Genomic DNA, 22,608 nt, shown 5'->3' on the forward strand with positions numbered 1-22,608 from the left:
ATCAATGTATCGTATTTGTATATGGACCCTGATCAGGTGATTTAGAACTATGTTCATTAAGTAACATTTGAACAAAATGCATATCTAAAATTTCCGTAAAATATTAATACTAAATACAAAATCCATAAGAATAAACTTACCATTAGTAGCTCGATGAAATCCTCCTCATTTAACTCAAACGTTATCAATGAGTTGGTTTCAGGATCCTGAACCTCTAAAATGTTTTTTGTGGAAGCCATTGATGAATTTTATGAATATAAACTAAACTCTGTTGTCTGTATTTACAAATAAAAATAAAATTTGAGGTTATGTGTGTTGTGATTAGAATATTGACGTATGTCACTTGAATTTCAATCATGAAATCTTCGCCCCTTACCCCTCTGAAACATAAATAATTCATGTTTCGGAGGGGAAGAGGGATTACCGATCCGAATCCGATCCGAAACTTACCGATCCGATTACCGATCCGAATCCGAAACTTCTCATAAGTTTCTCAGTTAAATTTACTCTAAAAATCTTTTTGGTAATTTTAGATTTCTGCCACTTCGCGTGTGTAACGAAACGGGTACTTTGCTTTTAACACTGTCACTTCCGATCTCCACGTTAGACGGTTCACTTTGAGTGCACAACGGATCGGGTACTCTGCTTTAATCACTTTCACTCCCGTTTTCCGCGTTAGGCAGCCTATGAAGCTCACGATGTCCTACCTCAAAAGGCAGGACACTGTCTGTGGCGTAGCTCCACAGATCCCTTTGAGCTATCGGTAACTTCCTTCATGACCTCGATTTCGAAAGCAAAAATCCTCTGGACAGGACTCAGAACCTGCCCTCCTGATGTACGAACTCGCACCAAACGCACTGTTGCATCCTTTCCAGGAAACGTTTCGACAATTTGTCCAATTGGCCAGTCCATACGTTTGTCATTATCATTGCCAACGAGAACTATTTCTCCCAATTTCACACGACGAATAGGTGATATTTTACTGGTAAACAACTTTAAATGTCCGAGGTATTCATTACGAAAAAGTCTCCGTAAATCATCTCGGAGTTGTTGCAAGCGTCTTATCTTTCTAGACCACATTAATCGGTCTACCTCGTCAAAATCAGGTAATCCTTCTGCTCTTGCAAGCTCTCGTATATACTACATTGAAGGCGACAAAACACATGTAAGTCAATGGGCGAGACTTCATCACGTCTTAACATTCGCATAACAAGGTGAGCAAATCTTCGTATGACAGATGAGCACGTCCCAAGGTCTTCCGTAGCAATTGTTTTAAGAGGCCTATTAATCTCTCCCAAAACCCTCCCCACCAAGAGGCCGTAGGTGGGTTAAATTTCCAAATTATCCTTTCGGCAGCAAAACTTTTTCCCGAGCAGTCCCAATCCAACTTTCTCAACAAATTCTCGGTTCCGACAAAATTGGTGCCATTATCGGAGTAGACTATTTTTGGCCTTCCACGTCTGGATACAAATCTTCTAAATGCTTTCATAAAACAAGCTGCTGAAAGGGAAGTGGCCAATTCTAAATGCACCGCCCGGTAGACTGCACATGTAAAAAGACAAATCCAGACATTGTCTCCACCTTTTAGATATAGGGGTCCGGCCAGACCAACATCACTGACTTCGAAAGCTACTGCGTCTCCAACCCTTTCTGCCGGCAGTGCAGGTGTTTTTACATTCAACGGTTTTGCTCCATGTCGTTTACAAGTAACACATTTTGTTACGATGCTTCGTATGTACCATCTTCCGCCAAGAAGCCAATATCTTTCTCGAAGAATACTAATTAAGCCCTGCACTCCTGCATGACAGGTTTTCTCATGTGTGTTCATCACTAATTTGTCCACAAGGACATGATGAGAAGGCAATAAAATTGGCATACGGAAGTGGTAAGAATCCTTTTTATTGACAAGACGAGTTTTCAATCTTATCAATCCATCTTTATCACAAAAAATGTCTAAACACTTTAAACGTTGGTCATCTTTAGTAAATTGAAATTGTTGCACAATTTTAAGAACAACTTGCTCGGCAGCGTCAATTTCTTCTGCAGTAAGGAAACCAGTTCGTTTTTCCAAATGTCGAGCATTGTATGAAAAACGAAACATCCAGCCAAACATCCTAATTGTTTTTAAATATCGTGAAAAATATGTTAAGTGCCACTCATCTTCATTATTGATCATAGTAGTCGTTGTCTTTTTCCTTTCATTCTCGACTTCAAACTTAAATGGTTCCATCTGCGGCCAGGACTCTTCACTGTCATGTAACCATTGGGGCCCTCCCACCATGGGTCTCCAACAAGGCCTTTGCAGAACATCCTCTCCATGGTAAGTCTGCGGGATTTAAATGCCCAGGAACATGTCTCCAAGCCGATATAGAAGTAAGCGATCTAATTTCCTTAATTCTATTGTGTACAAATGCTGACCATTCTTCGTTGTGTCGTATCCAACAGAGCAACGTAGACGAGTCAGTCCAAAAATGACAAGGCACATGCTGCTCAAAATTAGATTGCACTGCTATCAATATATGCTATAAATACAACCTACATGCTATCGTGGCACTCAATAATTCTAAACGTGGAATAGTCGTCGTTTTTATAGGCGCCACTCGGGATTTTGCAGCTAACAAATGAACTGATACCCCGGACGTGCTTTCAACCCTCACGAATATTGCGCAGGCGTAAGCTTTAGCACCAGCGTCACAGAACACGTGGAACGCAAATTTGGTGTGGTTCTCCAAATGAATCCATCTAGCAATTTTGAAATCTCGCAGATACTTTAATCCAATTATTCAGTCACAGAAATTTTGCTTTGTTTCTGGATCTAAAGGTGCATCCCAACCGAGTTTATTCTTCCACGTCTGTTGTAATAGCAGCTTTGGAAAAAGTGTAGTAGGACCAGCAAATCCAATCGGGTCAAATATCTTCTGAGCATATGATAAAATGAGCCGCTTTGAAATGACAGTATTTTCTTTAAGCTCATTTAAATCTAGATTTATTGATAGAGTGTCACCGTCACCATGAACATTCCAAGCTACTCCCAGCACTGGGGTTTCCGCGTGTTCATCCTTGACCCATGGTGACCATCCAGAAGTGGATCTGGAAGATGGATTTCCGTCCATGATAATTCTAGTAGCATCACTAATGAAATCTTGCAAAGTAAGCGGAAGCTTTGCGGATATCAGAAATAATCCCAATTTTGTTCTTTCTAAAACCCAACAAAATACTTGGGATCTCTTCAATGAGGTTGGGTACCTTTTCTAGACACTGATTTAATGAAGGACTTTGTCCTTGTTTTGCGCTTGTTTTGGCTGGAGGAGCTTTTTTCAAATAAATTTCCCTTATAAATCAAACACAATTTATTTTCAGCTTTCGCTCCAAAAACCTATTTTCACATTGTTAACATCTAACCTAATTAATTCTATTGTGTTCTGTCATTTTTCATTTTTGATAACTCCTTGACACACGCGACACTGTGGACAAACGCACGACTGACAGACACTAGAGATGGGCGCACACTTGTTCTGCACATTGGCCTGAAGCCCCCCACCTTGAAGGTCCCCTTCAAATCTGACAACTTCAGAGGACTGTTGTTCTTCGCTGTCTAACATTTCCGTGGGAAGCACACACAGTTTGGCAAATGACCGCTTCACAACTCCCTTGGCTGTCTTGACAGAAGCAACCCTAGCTATGCCACCTTCTTTAAGCAGAACCAAGCTTCCTCGTTTTAATACACCTTCGTGAACGTGCGATTGCCATTTTGTCCTCACTTGGAGTTTGCTGACATATTCCAACGACCACCTGGTCCAAAAATGCTGTTTCCACTGCTGTACTCTTTGGAAGTGGGATAATCTTGTCTCCTTGGCGGCCTCTGGGAGTAACGTGAGTTCTCTTCCAATTAGGAAGTGGGATGGTGTAAGAGCAGTAAAATCGGATGGATTAGAGGAAATTGGAGTTAGTGGGCGGGAGTTTAGGATAGCTTCTATTTCGATTAAAACCGTTAATAGCTGTTCATAAGTTAACGACGCGTTGCCTACTACTCTTTTTAAATGTGATTTACAAGACTTAATGCCAGCCTCCCAAATACCCCCAAAATGAGGCGACATACTCTGTATTAAATGCCAGGTTATATCTTGGTTTGAAACACTCTCTGATATGAAATTTTGTGAATTTTTAAGAAATTTACCCAAAGCCACTAGTTCATTTTTGGCCCCCACAAAATTGGTGCCGTTATCTGAATACACGTGTAATGGTTTTCCCCTGCTTCTTCCAATAAATCTTTTAAAGGCAGCCATAAATGCTTCACTGGTCAATTCGGTCACCAATTCAATGTGTACCGCCTTGGTCGCAAAACACACAAATAAACATATATAACACTTCGATTTTTTGGAGCCCCTACCTTTTCTATCTCTTATTAGTAATGGACCTGCAAAGTCAACACCCACATTACTGAAAGGTGGTGCAGGGTTCAGTCTGGATTCAGGTAAAAGACCCATCACAGGAACTTTTATCCTTGGATTGGCTCTAAAACATTTCACACATTTAAACACGGTAGCTCTCGCAAGACTTCTACATCTAAGAGGCCAGTATCTTTGACAAATGGAGGATAACAATAATTGTGGACCAGCATGCAAGAGTCTTAGATGTTCGAAACAAAATAAAAGCTTAGTTAGAGGATGGCTATGTGCAAGAACTACAGGGTATTTCCTTTCATATTTGACATTGGCAAGTGTGAGTCTTCCCCCCACCCTCAGAACACCCTCTTTATCCAGACAAGGATTTAATTTCATTAAACAACCCTTAGTTATTGTTGAATTTGGCTTGTTTAGCTGTTGGATTTCAGAGAAAAATGACTCATACTGAGGCAACTTAACCAAAGAGTTTTCCGCCTCATTCAACTCCTTTGCCGATAAGGGACCTACATTTTTTAAACTTGATCTAGTATTTTGTCGAAACCTTAAAATATAAGCCATTATGCGACGCATTTTGGAAAATGATGAAAATCTCTCAAATGGAAACAACGAACAAATCTCCACTTTAAATATTTGAGTCTTTTTCTTCAACTCAGGAACTTCACCTTGTGGTTGGAAACGCGTCATAGGCCATGAATCCTGAGCTTGAGAGAGCCAAAATGGCCCATTCCACCATAAGTCACAACTACCAATTTAGCTTGGACAAACACCTCGCGGTAAAAGATCTGCAGGGTTCTCCCTAGTAGACACATAGTGCCACTCAGACATTGAAGTAAGTGATTGTATTTGAGCTACTCGATTACTAACAAATGTTTGAAGAACACCAGATGGGGTATGTATCCAGTTAATACAACCGTAGAATCGCTCCACAAGAAACAAGAGTTAACTGGAAATGTTATCGAAGAACGCACCTTCTGCAGTAGATTTGCTAATAATAGAGCAGCACAGAGTTCCAGCCTAGGTATACTCAGCGACTTGAGAGGACATACCTTACTTTTACCACACATAAGCTTCACAGTAATTCTACCACTTACATCAACACTACGTATGTACCCACATGCTCCATACGAATTTCCACAGGATTTACACAGAGAACGTGCCTAGAAATTCTCAAATTATTCACCTGCTCGAGATTTTCCTTAAACTTACTCCAATGTCTCTTAATGTCCAGGGGAAGTGAGTCATTCCAGTTGAGATTCAGAAGCCATAACCTTTGCATCACAATTTTAGCTATCACTATGCAAGTACTTACTAAACCCAAAGGATCAAATAATTTTGCAATGCAAGAAAGAAATCCCCGCTTAGTGACTTCTGTGTTATCAAAAATTTTTCAACATAAAACATGAATTTGTCTTGTTCACACGACCAGTAAACACCTAACGCCTTATGTTGACTCTGATTACCAAAGATAACATTTGAATTTGCTTCTGACCTGATATGCCTAATTACCTCTTCGCTGTTAGAAGCCCACTTTTGAAGTTCAAAACCAGCAGATTTTAAAATATTAGCCACCTTTTTATAGATTTTTAAAACTTCTGCTACTGATTGGCCTCCTGTTAACAAGTCATCCATGTAAAAGTCCCTTTCAATAACTGAAGAGGACTCAGGCAAAACTTCCCTATTTTCGAGGGCTAATTGTTTTAGACTTACCGCTAAAAATGGGGCAGAAGCTGTGCCGTAAGACACAGTGCACAGCTCAAATGTTTTCAACTTCTCTGAAGGATCACCACGCCAAAGAACTCGCTGAAGGCACGATTGATCTTTTTTCACCATAATCTGCCTGTACATCTTTACCACATCAGCAGTGAGTACCACATTATGTTGCCGGAACCTCAGCATCAAAGAAATAAAGTCATCTTGTAGCACCGGACCCACTAGCTGAATATCATTAAACGATTTTCCGGTATTTGTGACTGCGAACCCATCAAAAACGACCCTTAATTTAGTTGTTTGACTATTCTCATTTGAAACACCATGATGTGGAAAATAAGATGAAACAGCTGACTCACTTTTATTCTCACATTCAATCATATGACCTAAAACGGCCCATACACTATACAATTAGTTGTACGACAAGTTGTACGATAGATTGAACAGACAATTGATGCGACAAGTTGCACATGATTTTGGCCACAAACACAAACGATCTGGGCATCAATCGGTCTTAAAGATTTGCAGTACGTTTTAAACTTCTGTAGCACACAAAGCATCATGCCGCGAACGTTGTCAAAAACAACTATAGCAGCAATAGTGGTCGCTTTAATTTGTGATGAAAAAAAAAGTTAGAAAATGGTGCAAAAACTGGTTATTGCAGAGGCGGATTTTCACACATGAATTTGCTGAAAGAATTACTACCTGTGAACCATCAGATTTTAAAAATTATCTAAGAATGGACAACGACGCATTTAATTTATTGCTAGAATTAGTCAGGCGGAAAATAACACAACAAGACACACAACTGAGGGATGCAATTAATGCTGAAGAAAGATTAACCGTCACACTACGATATTTGACAACAAGAAATTCTTATGAGGACCTTAAGTTCAGTACTGCCATATCACCTCAAGCCATTGGCAAAATAATTCCGGAGACATGCTGGGCCATTTACGAAGTTTTAAAAGAAGAATACTTGCAGGTAAGTAAAATAACCGCGTCTTTATTTATTTATATTTATTATGATATTATGAAATACAAAAATAAGCCACTCTCGTGATTTAAACAACGGAAAATAGTATTTTTTATAATATTCTTATGGTTCATATGTATTAAACAAATGGCTTATGTGAGAATTTTCTTCACTATTTTGAACTTGCGAGGACAGCATCGTCTGGGTGCTGCCTTCTGTTGCTTGCGATTGATACCCTGAGTTGGGTACATAACCTTGCGGTTGTTGGCTGAATTGGGCAGAAGGATGGATGGGTTGCGGTAGGGAGTTTGGAGGTATAAATATACTAGAGTGTTCCGTGATTTTACCCATTTTTGCATAGAACATCACGTCAGAAATCAGTTTTTCTGCTATGATTCGCTGAAATCCCTCAAGGTCTTTTAACTGATTCTGCTGTGTCTTATGCGCTAAATCTAGTACCTCCTGTTTCTTTTGGTCGATTGAATTACAATTTTTTCTTTTCTTACTAGTATTTTGTTGATTTCTCCTTTTAGAGGATGAAACTCTAGATGAATGTGGGGTTATTTCTGTGTATGAGGTTTGTGGAATAGTCTCAGTAGTATCATTGTTGTTTAAATTTGGTTGCTCTTTCAAGTCACTCGCAGGAGAGAATGGAGTCATAGAAGCTTCCGAGTGTTTTCCAGATTCGTCTTTATTTTCAGTATAATCATCAAGTGTATCTATCTGAAATATAAAAAAAAAAATTATAAACCAGGTGTCCAACCCGCTATGTCCAGGTGACAACCGCTTATACAGTGCAGGCTAAAAGTTTAAATTTTCTCATTTTTGTTCGTGTTTTACGACGAAAAGGCTCAAGTTAGAGATCTGAAAAGAATACAGAAAACTAGTCCGTGATAGGTACTACAACTTTCATTAATACGATTTTTCAATCAAATACAGTACAGGCGCAAAAAAATCAAAACCGGTTTCCCATGTTAATCTCCTATGTCCAGGATGCTCTTGGACACCTGGTATATTATAAATACTGATGTTTTTGTATATTATCAAGAAGATAATTGCCATAGAAGCGACTGTTTATCAAAGGTGTTCATTTCTCGGATAAGCTATCAATACATTCAAAATGTTCTCTCTAGGACGACATAAAACATTAATTAATGCTAATATATGTTCAAGTAAATAGGTTCCATCAACTCCAGAACAGTGGCAAAAAGTTGCACACGATTTTAGAACGATGTGGCAGTTTGAAAATTGTCTGGGAGCGATGGACGGTGAACATGTTCTTATCAAAAAGCCATCAAACTCTGGATCGTATTATTTCAATTATAAAGGAACATTTAGTGTTGTGCTGTTTGCAATTGTAAATGCAAATTATGAATTTCTGTACGTTCATACACCAAAGGACGTGTATCGGATGGAGGCATTTGGAGCCAAACAGGAATTTGTAAACGCTTGAAAGAAAATAAACTGACTATACCAAACCCATCAACACTTCCGAATACAATCGATGAGTTTCCATACGTATTTATTGGAGACGAGGCATTTCCATTGATGGAAAATCTAATGAAGCCATATCCGCAAAAGGGAATAAGCTACGATAAAAAAAATTTTAACTACCGGCTTTGTCGGACACGCCGAGTAGTGGAAAATGTTTTCGGTATTTTGGCATCACGGTTCAGAGTGTTTTTGCAGCCTATAGCTATAAACATTGAGAGAATCGATGCCGTTGTTCTGGCATGTTGTGCGCTACATAATTTCTTAAGGAGAAGATCCAAAAAAATTAACAGAACCTTCTGTGGATTATGAAGACGTACTGTTACACCAGGAAAATGGATACAAAATAGTAATTTACTAGGTTTGGATAGAAAAAACCCAAGCAAGAACGCAAGTAATTCTGCAAAGCAAGTTAAAGGGAAAAAATTATAATAAAAAGGAATAAATTTAAAAACTATTATACTACTATCGGAAAAACTACCTTTCAAGAAAAAATGATAGCGTAATCACGTCGTGTTATACAACAAAAACTAATATATGTTTTTGTATTATTTTTAATTCAATCTAAATAAAATCATATACATAGAAAATATGCTTACCGTTTCGTATTCCAAAATTACTTCCAATTCATCTGTGGATATGCCTTTTCTACCGGTTTCTGACTGTAAGGTAAATAAAAGCAAATCAAAGTACCATAACGTTGGTTCATATGTATCTCCCCCTTTTCCTGTGCTCTTTGAAGAATGTACCTATAAAATTTTGTACTATTTGTGTGAAGTACCCACTTCCTTTATTATTTCTTTTTTTCCTTTTGTAGCTCACTTCTGAACGCTGTTCGCATATTATTAATCTTTTATTTTAGGACCTCGACGGTTGCTTTTAAGTTCATAGCTGGCATTTCATTTATGTTTATTGGCATATTCATTGGATTTCACATCCCATAAACACACCTGCTCACGATAGAGATCAATAAATTCAGACCAAAATATATTAGTCTCCATACTTGCGGGAGTTTTAAGTTTTTTTTTAAAGTTTATGTCGAATTTGTATTTGACAAGTCGTCAGTTGCCCATACGTCAGTGCTATTTGTCGTATATCAAACGCCGTCGTACGATAAATTTTTCTCCAGTCAAACTGCCGTACGATTCGACCGGGTCGTACGACTTGTTGGACGACAGCATCACACACTATGCAATTATCGTTTCGACGGTCGAAGCGACCTGAGTTGTACAACTTGTCGTGCAACTAATTGTATAGTGTATGGGCCGTTTAACTCTTAAACTCTGGTTTCTTTTGAAACTTGGTTTCCAAAGACTGAAATCTGTTTAAAGCAATTTGCCTTGAATCTCCAAGCACTTGAGGAGACTCTTTAAGTGGAATTTGTACTACAAACCGTCCGTCCTTGTTTCTGGTTGTAGTTTTAACAAAAATCTCTTCACGCACCTTTTCTTCAGCTGATGGAATCCTAGTAAACGACACTTCCTCAATTTCCCAAAACCGAGACATTTGTTCTTGAAGATCAAGATTAGATGACCGGTTGCAATAAAGCCTTTGTGTAGGATTGTGAGATGAAACTTCTCCACCAAGAACCCAACCAAATTGAGTTTTTTGTAGTGTAGGCATCTTAGTACCTAGACGAACTTGTCCAACACACAACAAGTTTAGGTAAATTCCAGATCCAATTAAAACATCAATGTTACCAGGAGTATTAAATGTTGGATCAGCTAACTGTAAATTTGTTGGAAGTTTCCAAGGTGAAGCATTAACATACTCAACAGGATATACACCACTGATTTTAGGAATGACAATTAGTGACAACTCTGATATAAATGAATTAAAACGCGACTGAATTTGGACACAACACCTGTATTGTAAATTACATGTGTTTTGACCAACACCCACAATCAAAGTTGGCAATTTGATTTTATTTAGACCCAATCTATTGCAACACTCTTCACTTATTAGATGGCTTTGACTGACTCCATCCAATAAAGCCCTACATACCTGAGGAACACCTTGTGAATCTAAAATCTGAACTAATGCAGTTTGCAATAGTACTTGAGGAGTTACACCTCCAATGCCACTAGTCAAAGTAACACTATTATCAATATTTGTTACCAGTTCTCTAGCATTTGAATCTAAACTCCCTGTTGGGGATGACGAAACGGAAGCGGCAACGCCGCAAGGAAGAGACAGAAACCGAACGCGAGACAATACACACGTCTAAATACGATACTCCATATTTTTTGTTATAAATACTGCTTAAAGTTAATAAAACGAAGTTCAAGAAAGAAAGTCTAATGCGTACTCAACATTGTTGGTCCTTCGAGACGGATATTATAACCAGAAAACAGAAGAAATACGATTAAACTGAAGCTGCGAAGTGAGAAGTGGGTAGGTTCCTTTTTGCCATTAAATCCTTATTATTCTGTGCATCGTTTTGATTTGGGTTTATACAGTGCGTTTTTTTTAACGCGCAACATAGGATTTCACGTGTTAAATTTTTAAGCCCATGTTAGACCATGTTATTTTGGAACTACAAGTATAAAACTTGACGGGTGGCTGTTTCGTACCCTGAAGCTTAAGTAAGTTTACCAATTCGGCCTAAAAAGTGTTAAAAAGCTTGCAAAAAATCATCTTTTTTCTAAAAGGTTTTATCGTTTCATACTCCCTGTATGCATTGTTGTTCTTTGTTGTTTTTGATACTGGCACGGCAGGTAGCAGGTAAAATTTGGCGTAGAAAGTAAAACAGGGTGATCATTAACTTTATATCAAGAAAGTTAAGGACAAAAGAAGTATTTTTATAAGTGATTTGTTCAAAGTGACCTTCGTTTGAAGCCAAACAGTATTCCAAACAATCATAAAATGCCCTTTTGACGTTCAAAAGATGTCGGGTCGTGATGCAGTCAAAATATGTCACTTTACCTGCTACCTGCCCTGCCAGTATAAAAACAACAAGGAACAACAATGCATACGGGGAGTATGGAACAATAAAATCTTTTCGAAAAAAAATGATTTTTTTCCAGTTTTTAATCACTTTTTAACCCAAATTGGTAGACTTACTTAAGCTTCAGGGTACTAAAGACACACCCGTCAAGTTATAGACTTGCAGTTCCAAAATAAAATAGTCTTACATGGGCTTAAAAATTTAACACGTAAAATCCTATGTTGCGCGTTAAAAAAAACGCACTGTATACTGTACACCACACTACAAAGCGTTAAAATTACATTACAGCCTACAGTTGTATAAATCCTAGACAAGTCGAAACTCGAGGCCGAATTTCCTGTGTTTATTTTGCATTTACGTACGTGATTTATTCCCATTGGCCATTAACGTGAAGGTCAGGTGATTCTCGCGGCGGCCGCCGGCCGGTGTAAAAGCGTTGTTGCCAGACTTAGAAATATTTCCTTGACATACCATACGTAATATTACATACAATTTTATAATTGTTTTATTTCATCTTCTCATTAATCATGTCTTCTGAAGAGACAATTAAAAAACTAAAGCGCAAACGAGCATCAATAAAATCGCGTTTGACAATATTTTCTAAATTTGTTCAAGATCTTCATATAATCTTTTTAGCTGAGCAAAAATTGGAAAATGAGGAACATATTCAGTTGGAGGCTCGCCTTTCTGGTGTTGAGCTTCTAATGAAAGAATTTAATGATGTTCAAGATGATATAGAAGCTACGGTTGACGATGAAGAATTGGAAGTTCAATATGCAGAACGCGAAAATTTTTATACGTCATTTTTCACAGAAACTAGTAAAGCTAAAAGGTTTCTATCTATAAACTGCAGCGACACTTTGCCCAATACACAAAGCGAACTTATAAATGACATAAATATTCCTTTTTCTCATAATACTATTAAGCTGCCACCAATTGAGGTGCCTAAATTCCGTGGCGACTACGAAAGTTGGTTAGAGTTCCGGGAGACATTTGAGTCACTGATACATACGAGCAATGCGTTAAGTAACGTTCAAAAATACCATTACCTAAAAGTATCGTTAAGCGATAACGCGGCACAAGTTATAGCATCCCTTGACTTTTCAGCGGATAACTACTCGGTAGCTTGGGGTTTACTTTGTGATCGATACAATAATACGAGATTATTAATACAAAATCATTTAAAGGCTATTTTTAATATATGCAGGGTGTCCGGAAAATACGTGTACAACGTTTGACGACAGACTCCTGACGTCAAAATATGTCGATCTAAGCCGACTTAGTTATATCCAAAATTGTCTCGTTTAGCCGGTAGAGGGCGTCAAAAATTTGTAAAAATATTGGGTACAATTTCATTTCTTAAAGAGTATTGATAAGTGTATTCAGCAAGATGGCGGTCATTTTACACATTTGCTTAAGTAATGTTTTTGGTTTACTTAGTTTCTTACAATAAATAATTTCAACTTTATTATACCTACTTTGATGTATGCAGGTAATTGTAAATTGTTTAGTTCTGTTTCTGGCGAAACAGCTCATCCACCGGGAAATATTAAAGAGGTAAAATAGCTTCAAAATACTTCCGGTCACTCGACAAAAATATCTGGGTTGTCATAACGCCGTTCATATAAAAAATGAGGAGAAATGTTGACGTATTATATCACTTTTATAACACTTCCACTTATTTACAGCCGGTGACTATACTACTAGAAAACGTCATTTTATAGTATTAGTCTACATACTAAAATTCATTAAAATCCATTAGCAGGTTTTCACGTAATTTAGTAAAAAACCAATATTTTTACAAATTTTTGACGCCCTCTACCGGCTAAACGAGACAATTTTGGATATAACTAAGTCGGCTTAGATCGACATATTTTGACGTCAGGAGTCTGTCGTCAAACGTTGTACACGTATTTTCCGGACACCCTGTATATTAACGGCAGAGGATCATCCGAATCAATCCGTAGTGTTATAGACTCTCTGTCAAAACATCTCAAAGCTCTTAAACATTTAAATCAACCTACTGAGGCTTGGGATACTCTTATAATATACATTATTACCTCGAAATTAGATATATCCACTGCACGCGACTGGGAAGAATTTATTTCCAATAAATTGACACCTAACCTTGATGATCTCAAAACATTTTTAAAATCAAAGGCTGACCTACTTGAAACTTTAGAACTAAAGCAAACTGATAATAGAACTCTTATTCCAAATAGGAATAAAAATACTAGAACTCTGTTACTTAACAAATCAAATAGTAACAGTGACAATACGCAAGCAATAGACAATCGTTTTACCGGTAATCCTATATCGAATTGTCCACTATGTAAAGCTGACAATCACTACATTCGTAACTGTCCCGACTTTTTAAAACTGTCTCCTGACGGTAGACTGGAAAAGTCAAAACAGCTAAATCTTTGCACAAATTGCTTGCGATATGGCCATAAGAATACTGTTTGCAGGCTGTCAAATTGTCGTAAATGCAATGGGCGTCATAACACGCTTTTGCACCTAACTAGATCCGATCGAAATTCTGAACCCAGTCATAATACTCAAAATACTGCTGAAATATCAACGTCACTAACTAGTTCTGATGCAACTGTTGGTCAAACTTTGTTGTCTACAGTTCTCTTACAAATCATAGACGATCGCAACCAGGTCCACACTATTCGTGCGATTTTGGACTCGCCTTTCTGGTGTTGAGCTTCTAATGAAAGAATTTAATGATGTTCAAGATGATATAGAAGCTACGGTTGACGATGAAGAATTGGAAGTTCAATATGCAGAACGCGAAAATTTTTATACGTCATTTTTCACAGAAACTAGTAAAGCTAAAAGGTTTCTATCTATAAACTGCAGCGACACTTTGCCCAATACACAAAGCGAACTTATAAATGACATAAATATTCCTTTTTCTCATAATACTATTAAGCTGCCACCAATTGAGGTGCCTAAATTCCGTGGCGACTACGAAAGTTGGTTAGAGTTCCGGGAGACATTTGAGTCACTGATACATACGAGCAATGCGTTAAGTAACGTTCAAAAATACCATTACCTAAAAGTATCGTTAAGCGATAACGCGGCACAAGTTATAGCATCCCTTGACTTTTCAGCGGATAACTACTCGGTAGCTTGGGGTTTACTTTGTGATCGATACAATAATACGAGATTATTAATACAAAATCATTTAAAGGCTATTTTTAATATATGTCCACTATGTAAAGCTGACAATCACTACATTCGTAACCCCCCCTCAGCGTCGCAGTCAAACTTTATCACTACAGATTTATGTCGTCGATTAAATTTACACACTAAACAAATTTCGATTGCTGTTTCCGGAATAAATAACGTAATGTCAAATATCAAGTTTCAGTGTCAAGTAAGCATCCAATCTCAACATAATAATTTTAAAACAAGTTTACATTGCTTAGTTATCGATAGCATATCAGGATTGTTGCCGAGTTGTCCAATTGATCGAAGTATGATGAAAATCCCCGAAAATGTTTTACTTGCAGATCCTTCATTTTACAAACCAGGAACAATTGACATGCTTATTGGGGCTAATATCTTTTGGGATACATTATTAATTGGTCAAATTAAGCTGGGTTGTAGCCTTCCAGTCTTACAAAAAACTGTATTCGGTTGGGTAGTTTCGGGTCCGCTAGGGCAAGCTTCAATTGAGCATACCAACACCTTTTTTGCTAAGACAATCGATGTTCAGTCGCAGCTTGCTAAATTTTGGGCGCTGGAGGAGTGCACCACTAGAAAGCTGTGGTCTCAAGAAGAAATTTTATGCGAAGAACATTTTCAGCTCCATACAAAACGGGAAAATGGTAGATTTGTTGTCACGATTCCTCTCAAAGATTCTTTATCAAAATTAGGCGATTCTAAATCACAAGCCGAGAAACGTTTTATGTTATTAGAGAAAAAACTCAATCGAAATGAAACACTACAAAACGAATACGTTAAATTTATGCGTAAATACGAAGAGCTAGGTCATATGCGTAAGGTCTCTAATTTTGATAATCAACAGCCCGCTTATTACATGCCACATCACGGAGTCTTAAAGGAAAGCAGTTTGACTACACGATTGCGCGTTGTTTTTGATTGTAGTGCCGATACAACGTCCGGAATTTCTATGAACAATTTACAAATGGTTGGACCTACCATACAAAACGATCTCCTGTCCATTTTGATAAGATTCAGGGTACATGCATTTGTGGTAGCTTCTGATATTGCCAAAATGTACCGGCAGGTACTGATAAGCCCTGAACAGTATCCTCTTCAAAGAATTCTTTGGAGATATGATTCTTCTCAACCGATTGATACCTACGAACTGCAAACTGTTACATATGGCACTAGCAGTGCAGCATTTTTGGCTATACGATGTCTTTTCCAACTCGGTTTGGATTGTCAAAATACCTATCCCGAAATAAGCAAAATAATAAAAAATGACTTTTACGTGGACGACGTCTTATTCGGAGCAGACTCTATTGAGAAGGCCTCTGAACTAGGAAGACTATTATCTCAAGTGTTAATTTCTGGTGGTTTTGAGCTTCGAAAATGGCAGTCCAATTCCCCTGATATAATAAAAGGTATCACATTAAACGAGACGTCTTCTACCGGAATTTTACAAATCGATTCAGATAGCGCTACAAAAACGTTAGGCCTTGCATGGTCCAGTGCTAACGATAGACTTATTTTCAAGATAGGAGAATTTAGCAGCATACGGTTCTTGTGCATATATTAGATCGGAAGATCGTAACGGAGTTACACACGTGCATCTAATTTGCTCAAAAACTAAAGTTGCAAAACTCAAGATTATCACAATTCCAAAGCTTGAATTATGTGGCGCATTGATAGCTGCACAACTGGCGCATAAAATCAGGAATTCTTTACGAATCAAGTTAGACCGTGTCGTTTGTTGGACTGACTCTTCCATAGTGTTAGGATGGCTTAAAAAACCTCCTAGCACTCTAAAAATATTCGTGGGAAACAGAGTCGCTGAAATTCAGGAATTGACCTCTGATTGTTCTTGGAGGCATATATCAACCAAAGATAATCCAGCTGACATACTCTCACGAGGAATGTCACCAAAGGATATTCAAAACTGTGATTTGTGGTGGCAAGGGCCAAGTTGGCTGAAATGTGTTGAGAGCTATTGGCCTAATTCTGTGATCTGCACCACCGATCTTCCTGAGCTGAAAACAGTCACTTTATTGATCCCTAAAGATCAAAATTATCTTATAGACTTCACCAGATTTTCTAGTTTGTCTCGATTAAAACGTTGCATGGCATATGTCCTCAGGTTTGTAAAAAATTGTAAATATAAACAAAATAGAGAGCGCGGTAGTTTGACAGCCAGTGAACTTGCGAAGGCATTTTTACAATTAGTGAAAATATCTCAATATGACTCTTTTCCAGAAGAAATTAAAATAAAATTAGAAGCAAAACAATTGACTTCAAAAAGCAAGCTTTTCAGTTTAAATCCGTTCATTGATGAGAATGGATCGTTAAGGGTAGGTGGCCGATTAGAAAATTCTGAGTTTCATAAAGATAAAAAACATCCCTTAATCATTTCATCTAAGCATCCTCTTTGCAAATTGATTTTTAAACATGAACACCTCAGATTATTACATGCCGGACCACAACTACTACTGAGTACTATTCGTGAGACGTTGTGGCCTATATCCGGGCGTAACCTGGCTAGGGCGACAGTTAGGGAATGCATAACATGTTTTAAGTGTAATCCGAAAGGACTATTTCCCATCATGGGCGATTTACCAAAAAGACGTTTAGAAGCAAATTTTCCATTTACAGTGTGCGGTGTGGATTATGGAGGTCCATTTACTATTAAAGATCGGAAAGGTCGCGGTTGCAAGACGCGGCTTTTATTCTTGCTTTAAAAAGGTTTATCAGCAGGCGAGGCAAGCCTTCCGTGATATATTCTGACAATGGAACCAACTTCGTAGGTGCCAACGCGGAATTGAAGAACCTCGCTGAATTCTTGCGAAATAATGAGCAAAAAATCATTAAATCCTGTGCTAATGACGATATAGAGTGGCGATTTATTCCTACCAATTCTCCTCATTTCGGTGGCCTTTGGGAGGCTGGGATTAAATCCAGTAAATACCATCTAAGGCGCGTAATTGGTGTCAATATTCTCACCTTTGAGGAGTTGTACAGTATATTTACTCAGATTGAGGCCGTGTTAAATTCACGTCCGATTTCCCCTTTGACCGCTGATCCCAACGACCTAAATCCTTTAACTCCCGCCCACTTCTTGGTCGGAAGACTGCTGACTTGCATACCAGAAGCGGACCTTAGCAATTTACCTCCAGGACGCCTGAATAGATACCAATTGCTAGAACAATGTCGTCAACAATTTTGGTCCAGGTGGTCAAAAGAATACGTATCCGAGTTGCAACAAAGGACAAAGTGGCGCCAAAACCATCACACAGTTGCTGAGGGAGCTTTGGTTCTAATAAAGGACGATCATTTACCGCCGATGCGTTGGAAGCTGGGTCGGATTATATGTTTGCATCCAGGGAATGATGGCGTTACCAGAGTGGTTTCGATTCAAACGCTGAATGGTACCGTAAAGCGAGCTCTACACAGAATCTGTCCACTGCCACTGGATACCGTTGAAAGCCAACCCTTTCAAGGCGGGGGGCATGTTGGGGATGACGAAACGGAAGCGGCAACGCCGCAAGGAAGAGACAGAAACCGAACGCGAGACAATACACACGTCTAAATACGATACTCCATATTTTTTGTTATAAATACTGCTTAAAGTTAATAAAACAGTCAGTAAAAGTTCAAGAAAGAAAGTCTAATGCGTACTCAACACTCCCTTCTTCTTGTCGATTTGAAGCACTCCTGTCAAATTGTAAAATTGTGTGGTGTTTCAATTTACACTTTTTGCACGCAAAACTAGATTGACATGACCTTGAGGCATGACCACACCGTAAACAGTTAAAACACAATCTCAACTCTTGAATCTTTTTTACCCTGGAATCAACTGGCAAATTTAGAAACTCTACACAACTTTGAGAATAATGAGAACCACCGCAAACAACACACTTGACTGTTGGACTATTATTTAGAGTTGCCAACCCATAAACTGGTCTATTTTTATAGTTACTACTTTCTTTAGCTTTATTTGTGCTTTGACTCCACTCACCTGAAGTCTTTCCACCTCTTGCCACCTCCAAAGTCTCTAACATGCCGGCTCTCCTCCTTAAGAAATCCAAGAACTCCTCTAAAGTCGGAAGAACATTTTCCTCCACACTCAAATTTAAACTTCCAGCTTGTTCCCTCTTAGTAATTTTATATCTGCAGACAAAACCTTTTTTTCCACCCACTCCCTTTCTGTTTTTTTATCCAATTTTGCACTCAAGATAAATATCAATAATGAGTCCCATGAATCAGTTGGTTGTTTTAATGTTTTAAGGCTTTGTATATGTTTTGACACTGAATCAACCATCACTCGTAAGTTAACACTTGACTCAACTGTTACATGGGGTAAATTAACTAAGGCTTTAATGTGATTTTGGATAAGGACATTATTGTTATTATATCTTGTACACAACATATTCCAAGCAATATGATAGTTACTATCAGTTGTTTCCACTCCTCGTATAACCTGAGCTGCACCACCCTCCAGTGATGCTCGTAGATAATAAAACTTTTGTACATTACTCAGGGACACATTTAAATTAATGAGAGAATCAAACAAATCTCTAAACTCTAACCAATTTTTATACTCACCAGAGAATTTTGTAAGATTTATTGGAGGAAGCTTTAACCCTTGATGTGGTAACTCACCACCTGCAATACCACTGGTGACATTGGGCAACATTGGGGTGTTTGTACTGACAGTATTATCACTAGTTATGGGCATAACAAAATATCTGTCATATATTCCTTTTGCCTCTGCACTTAATTCAAAAAACACATCCTCAAACCCAGCTCTTTCCTCAAGTTGATCCATAGGATCGATAGACATTAATTCAATTTGAGTTTGAATGTCATCAAACTCCCCTATAAGTTCAGAATACTTATCAAGACGTTTCTGAAGCTCTATAATCACTTGTTTGTTAGTTGATTGTATATCTAACTTAAATTTGGTTTGCTTTGCTGTTTCCAAATAAGTTTTAAATAAAGTTTGTTTTGATTTAATAACACCTCTTTTTTAACTAAAACTTTAAGTTCATCCTTGTCTTTTTCCTGCATGATTATTTGATATTAACACTACTCTACACTTAGAAAACACCTAAAATTTGGGAATATGTAAGCAGCTAGCATTAAGACACTTAAATTTACTGCTTACCACCTCTGTTTTCGGAAAACTCGGAAATAAAAGCTATCATAGGGCACGAAAAGGATATCACAGGAACTCACGTGTTTTGCTTATTGGTTAAGTCGCTTTTTTGGACTTGGACTCTGGACTGGGCTTCACAATTTGCACACTATCACGTTGAGGACTTCCATACACCACTTAGAATCCGGCTCGACGAAGGACCATGTTTTGGCTGGATGAGCTTTTTTCAAATAAATTTCCCTTATAAATCAAACACAATTTATTTTCAGCTTTCGCTCCAAAAACCTATTTTCACATTGTTAACATCTAACCTAATTAATTCTATTGTGTTCTGTCATTTTTCATTTTGGATAACTCCTTGACACACGCGACACTGTGGACAAACGCACGACTGACAGACACTAGAGATGGGCGCACACTTGTTCTGCACATTGGCCTGAACAGCGCAAGCATCAAAAACAGGTCGTCAAAAATCTTAGTTGTACTAGAATTTTCCTTAATAACTGGCCTGTGTGGAAGATAATGAGCATTCTGTGAAGGCACATCTTCAAAAAACCCGTTCAATGATTCCACTCTTTTCCCATTCCAGAAAAATGTCTTTATATTCTTTGAACAACATAGCGTTCAGCTTGCTTAAGGTTCCTGACAAGCGTTTCTTGGCAACAGCATAGTTACTAGGCAATTCCGGGTGCCATTCTAACCAAGGAAAACGAACTTCATACCGACCTTCTAAATTTTTGCGAACTAATTCGGTTGCTAATAGATCTAATTCTTGTCTGGTTTTAGCTTTTACAGGGTCAGAAATTCCTATTACATCCAACTCCCACAAATTAGTGTTATGTTGTCGTCCTTAATAAATAAATTCAAGGTTGAAATAGAAAGATTATTACTGGAATAATCTCTGTGCACCCTTCCTAGGAGAGTCCACCCCAGAAAAGTTTCCATGGCTACTAAACCACAACTAAATTCATGTTGCCTGCCTGTATACTATAAATGTCCAGCAACATCAGCACCAATCAACAATTCAATTGCGCTAGATTTTCCAGTATCTGATAGGCTTACATTCAACTTGGACAATTCTGCCAGCCATGGTCCATTTAGTACCGGTGACATGTCACTACATATTCTCTTTTGATCTAAAACTTCTATGCAACAGCTATAATCTTCTTCTTCTTTACGTGCCGTCTCCTTTAAGAAGGTTGGCTATCATCATGGCGATTTTTATCTTTGAAGCTGCGGATCTGAACAAATCAACAGAGCTACTGTTGTACCACTGCCTTAGTTTGTTCAACCAGGAGATGCGTCTTCTTCCTATACTTCTTTTACCCTGTATTTTTCCTTGTATAATAGTTTGCAACAGTGTGTACCTCTCCCCTCTCATCACGTGGCCCAGATATTGCAATTTTCTGATTTTGATTGTGTTGATTATTTCCTTCTCCTTTCCCATTCTTCTCAACACCTCCTTGTTCGTTGTTCTGCTCACCCAGCTTATTCTGAGGATTCTTCGATATGCCCACATCTCGAACGCTTCCAGCCGGTCAGTGTCGCACTTCTTAAGCGTCCAGGCTTCCATTCCATATAATAGTACTGGAAATATGTAGCATTTAAGCATTCTGATTTTAAGATGTAGACTAAGATCTGTTCTGGTTAATGCATTCCTCATTTTATTAAACACACTTCTCTAATTTTAGATTGTAAGAGTTGTGGATTTGCTCAACCATAGAACCTCCAAAAAGACAATGTAAAATTTTCTCCTGTTTCTTACAAATTAGATGTAATTGATCAGCAGTTGACTGTAAAATATATGATTTCTGAGAGCCTGTATCTATAAGTGCACGGATAGTATGCATTTTATGACCAATTTTAATGTCTATACTAAGAGTTTGTAGAAATACATGACTACTTAAACAATTTATTGCACTTAAATTGCTTGATGTGTTACGTACGAAATAGAGTTTTCGTCCGTTAACTCGTTTGATTTGTGTTTTTAATGTACATGGGCCTAGTTACACTGGTAGACCGATTCCGATCGCTTAAATCCTCCAATTGCACTTTGTGCACATTTTGTTGTAAATGTGGGTGCGTGACCTGATAAGTTATCAGGTGCCGTAGTCACGTGATTGGTTTCGATTTTTGTCGGGGGAGCGTCGGTTTGTGGTCGTGTTTCTTTGTGTCAGGTGCCATGTGCCTATTTAATCACCCTACTTTGTGATATCGGTCTTTTTACCACTACAGCACTCGAACTGCCGACATCTGATTCTTTTTTTTCTGAGCCGTGTGGCGTGTGTGTGAATTTGATTTTTAATCCGTGATCATCTGGCCGAATTACAGGTAAATTGGTTTTATTGTTAATTCTTTTGAATTATTTTGTATCGGCCCAATTTTCCAACACAGCATTGTGTTCGGCCCATCCGGATATTCGGAGATTCAAGGACTTTTCCGACCGGAATTTCAAAGACCTTTCCGACCGGAATTTCAAAGACCTTTCCGACCGGAATTCCAAGGGTCTCCTGACCAGAGATTTGAGAGTTTTCCCGAGAAAAGAACGTTTCAATCGGGGATTGAAAAGTAAAAGTCCAAAAACCAGCCCACGTGTTGGGAAAGCCGATCACCGGCCACAGAGGTTTAGAAAGGTCAGAGTTGAACCACCAAGACAATTCCTCATTTGGCTTAGTTTTATTTGATTTAATTTGATTTTTTTTAGTTTATATCAATTTGCTCTGAACAACTTCAACACTTGTCATCGCCTCTG

General features: G+C 38.1%; 2 protein-coding genes across 2 annotated transcripts; one reads left to right on the plus strand and one right to left on the minus strand.

Annotated features, from left to right (window-relative positions):
- Positions 1-7,004: 7,004 nt before the first annotated feature.
- Positions 7,005-9,581, minus strand: LOC145735682 (uncharacterized). Its single transcript, XM_081989661.1, has 3 exons — positions 9,531-9,581; positions 9,180-9,329; positions 7,005-7,812 (listed from the first exon to the last, which is right to left on the minus strand). Exons 1-3 carry the CDS (start codon positions 9,579-9,581, stop codon positions 7,213-7,215), a joined length of 801 nt encoding a protein of 266 aa, XP_081845787.1. The 3' UTR covers positions 7,005-7,212.
- Positions 9,582-12,054: 2,473 nt separating this feature from the next.
- LOC145735683 (uncharacterized) lies at positions 12,055-18,287 on the plus strand. Its single transcript, XM_081989662.1, has 5 exons — positions 12,055-12,496; positions 14,269-14,508; positions 14,965-16,128; positions 16,397-16,841; positions 17,393-18,287. Exons 1-5 carry the CDS (start codon positions 12,055-12,057, stop codon positions 18,285-18,287), a joined length of 3,186 nt encoding a protein of 1,061 aa, XP_081845788.1.
- Positions 18,288-22,608: the final 4,321 nt, after the last annotated feature.

Source organism: Ips typographus, linkage group LG11 (genome assembly GCF_016097725.1).
Source record: "Ips typographus isolate SLU linkage group LG11, UJ_Ityp_2.0, whole genome shotgun sequence".
NCBI lineage: Eukaryota > Metazoa > Arthropoda > Insecta > Coleoptera > Curculionidae > Ips > Ips typographus.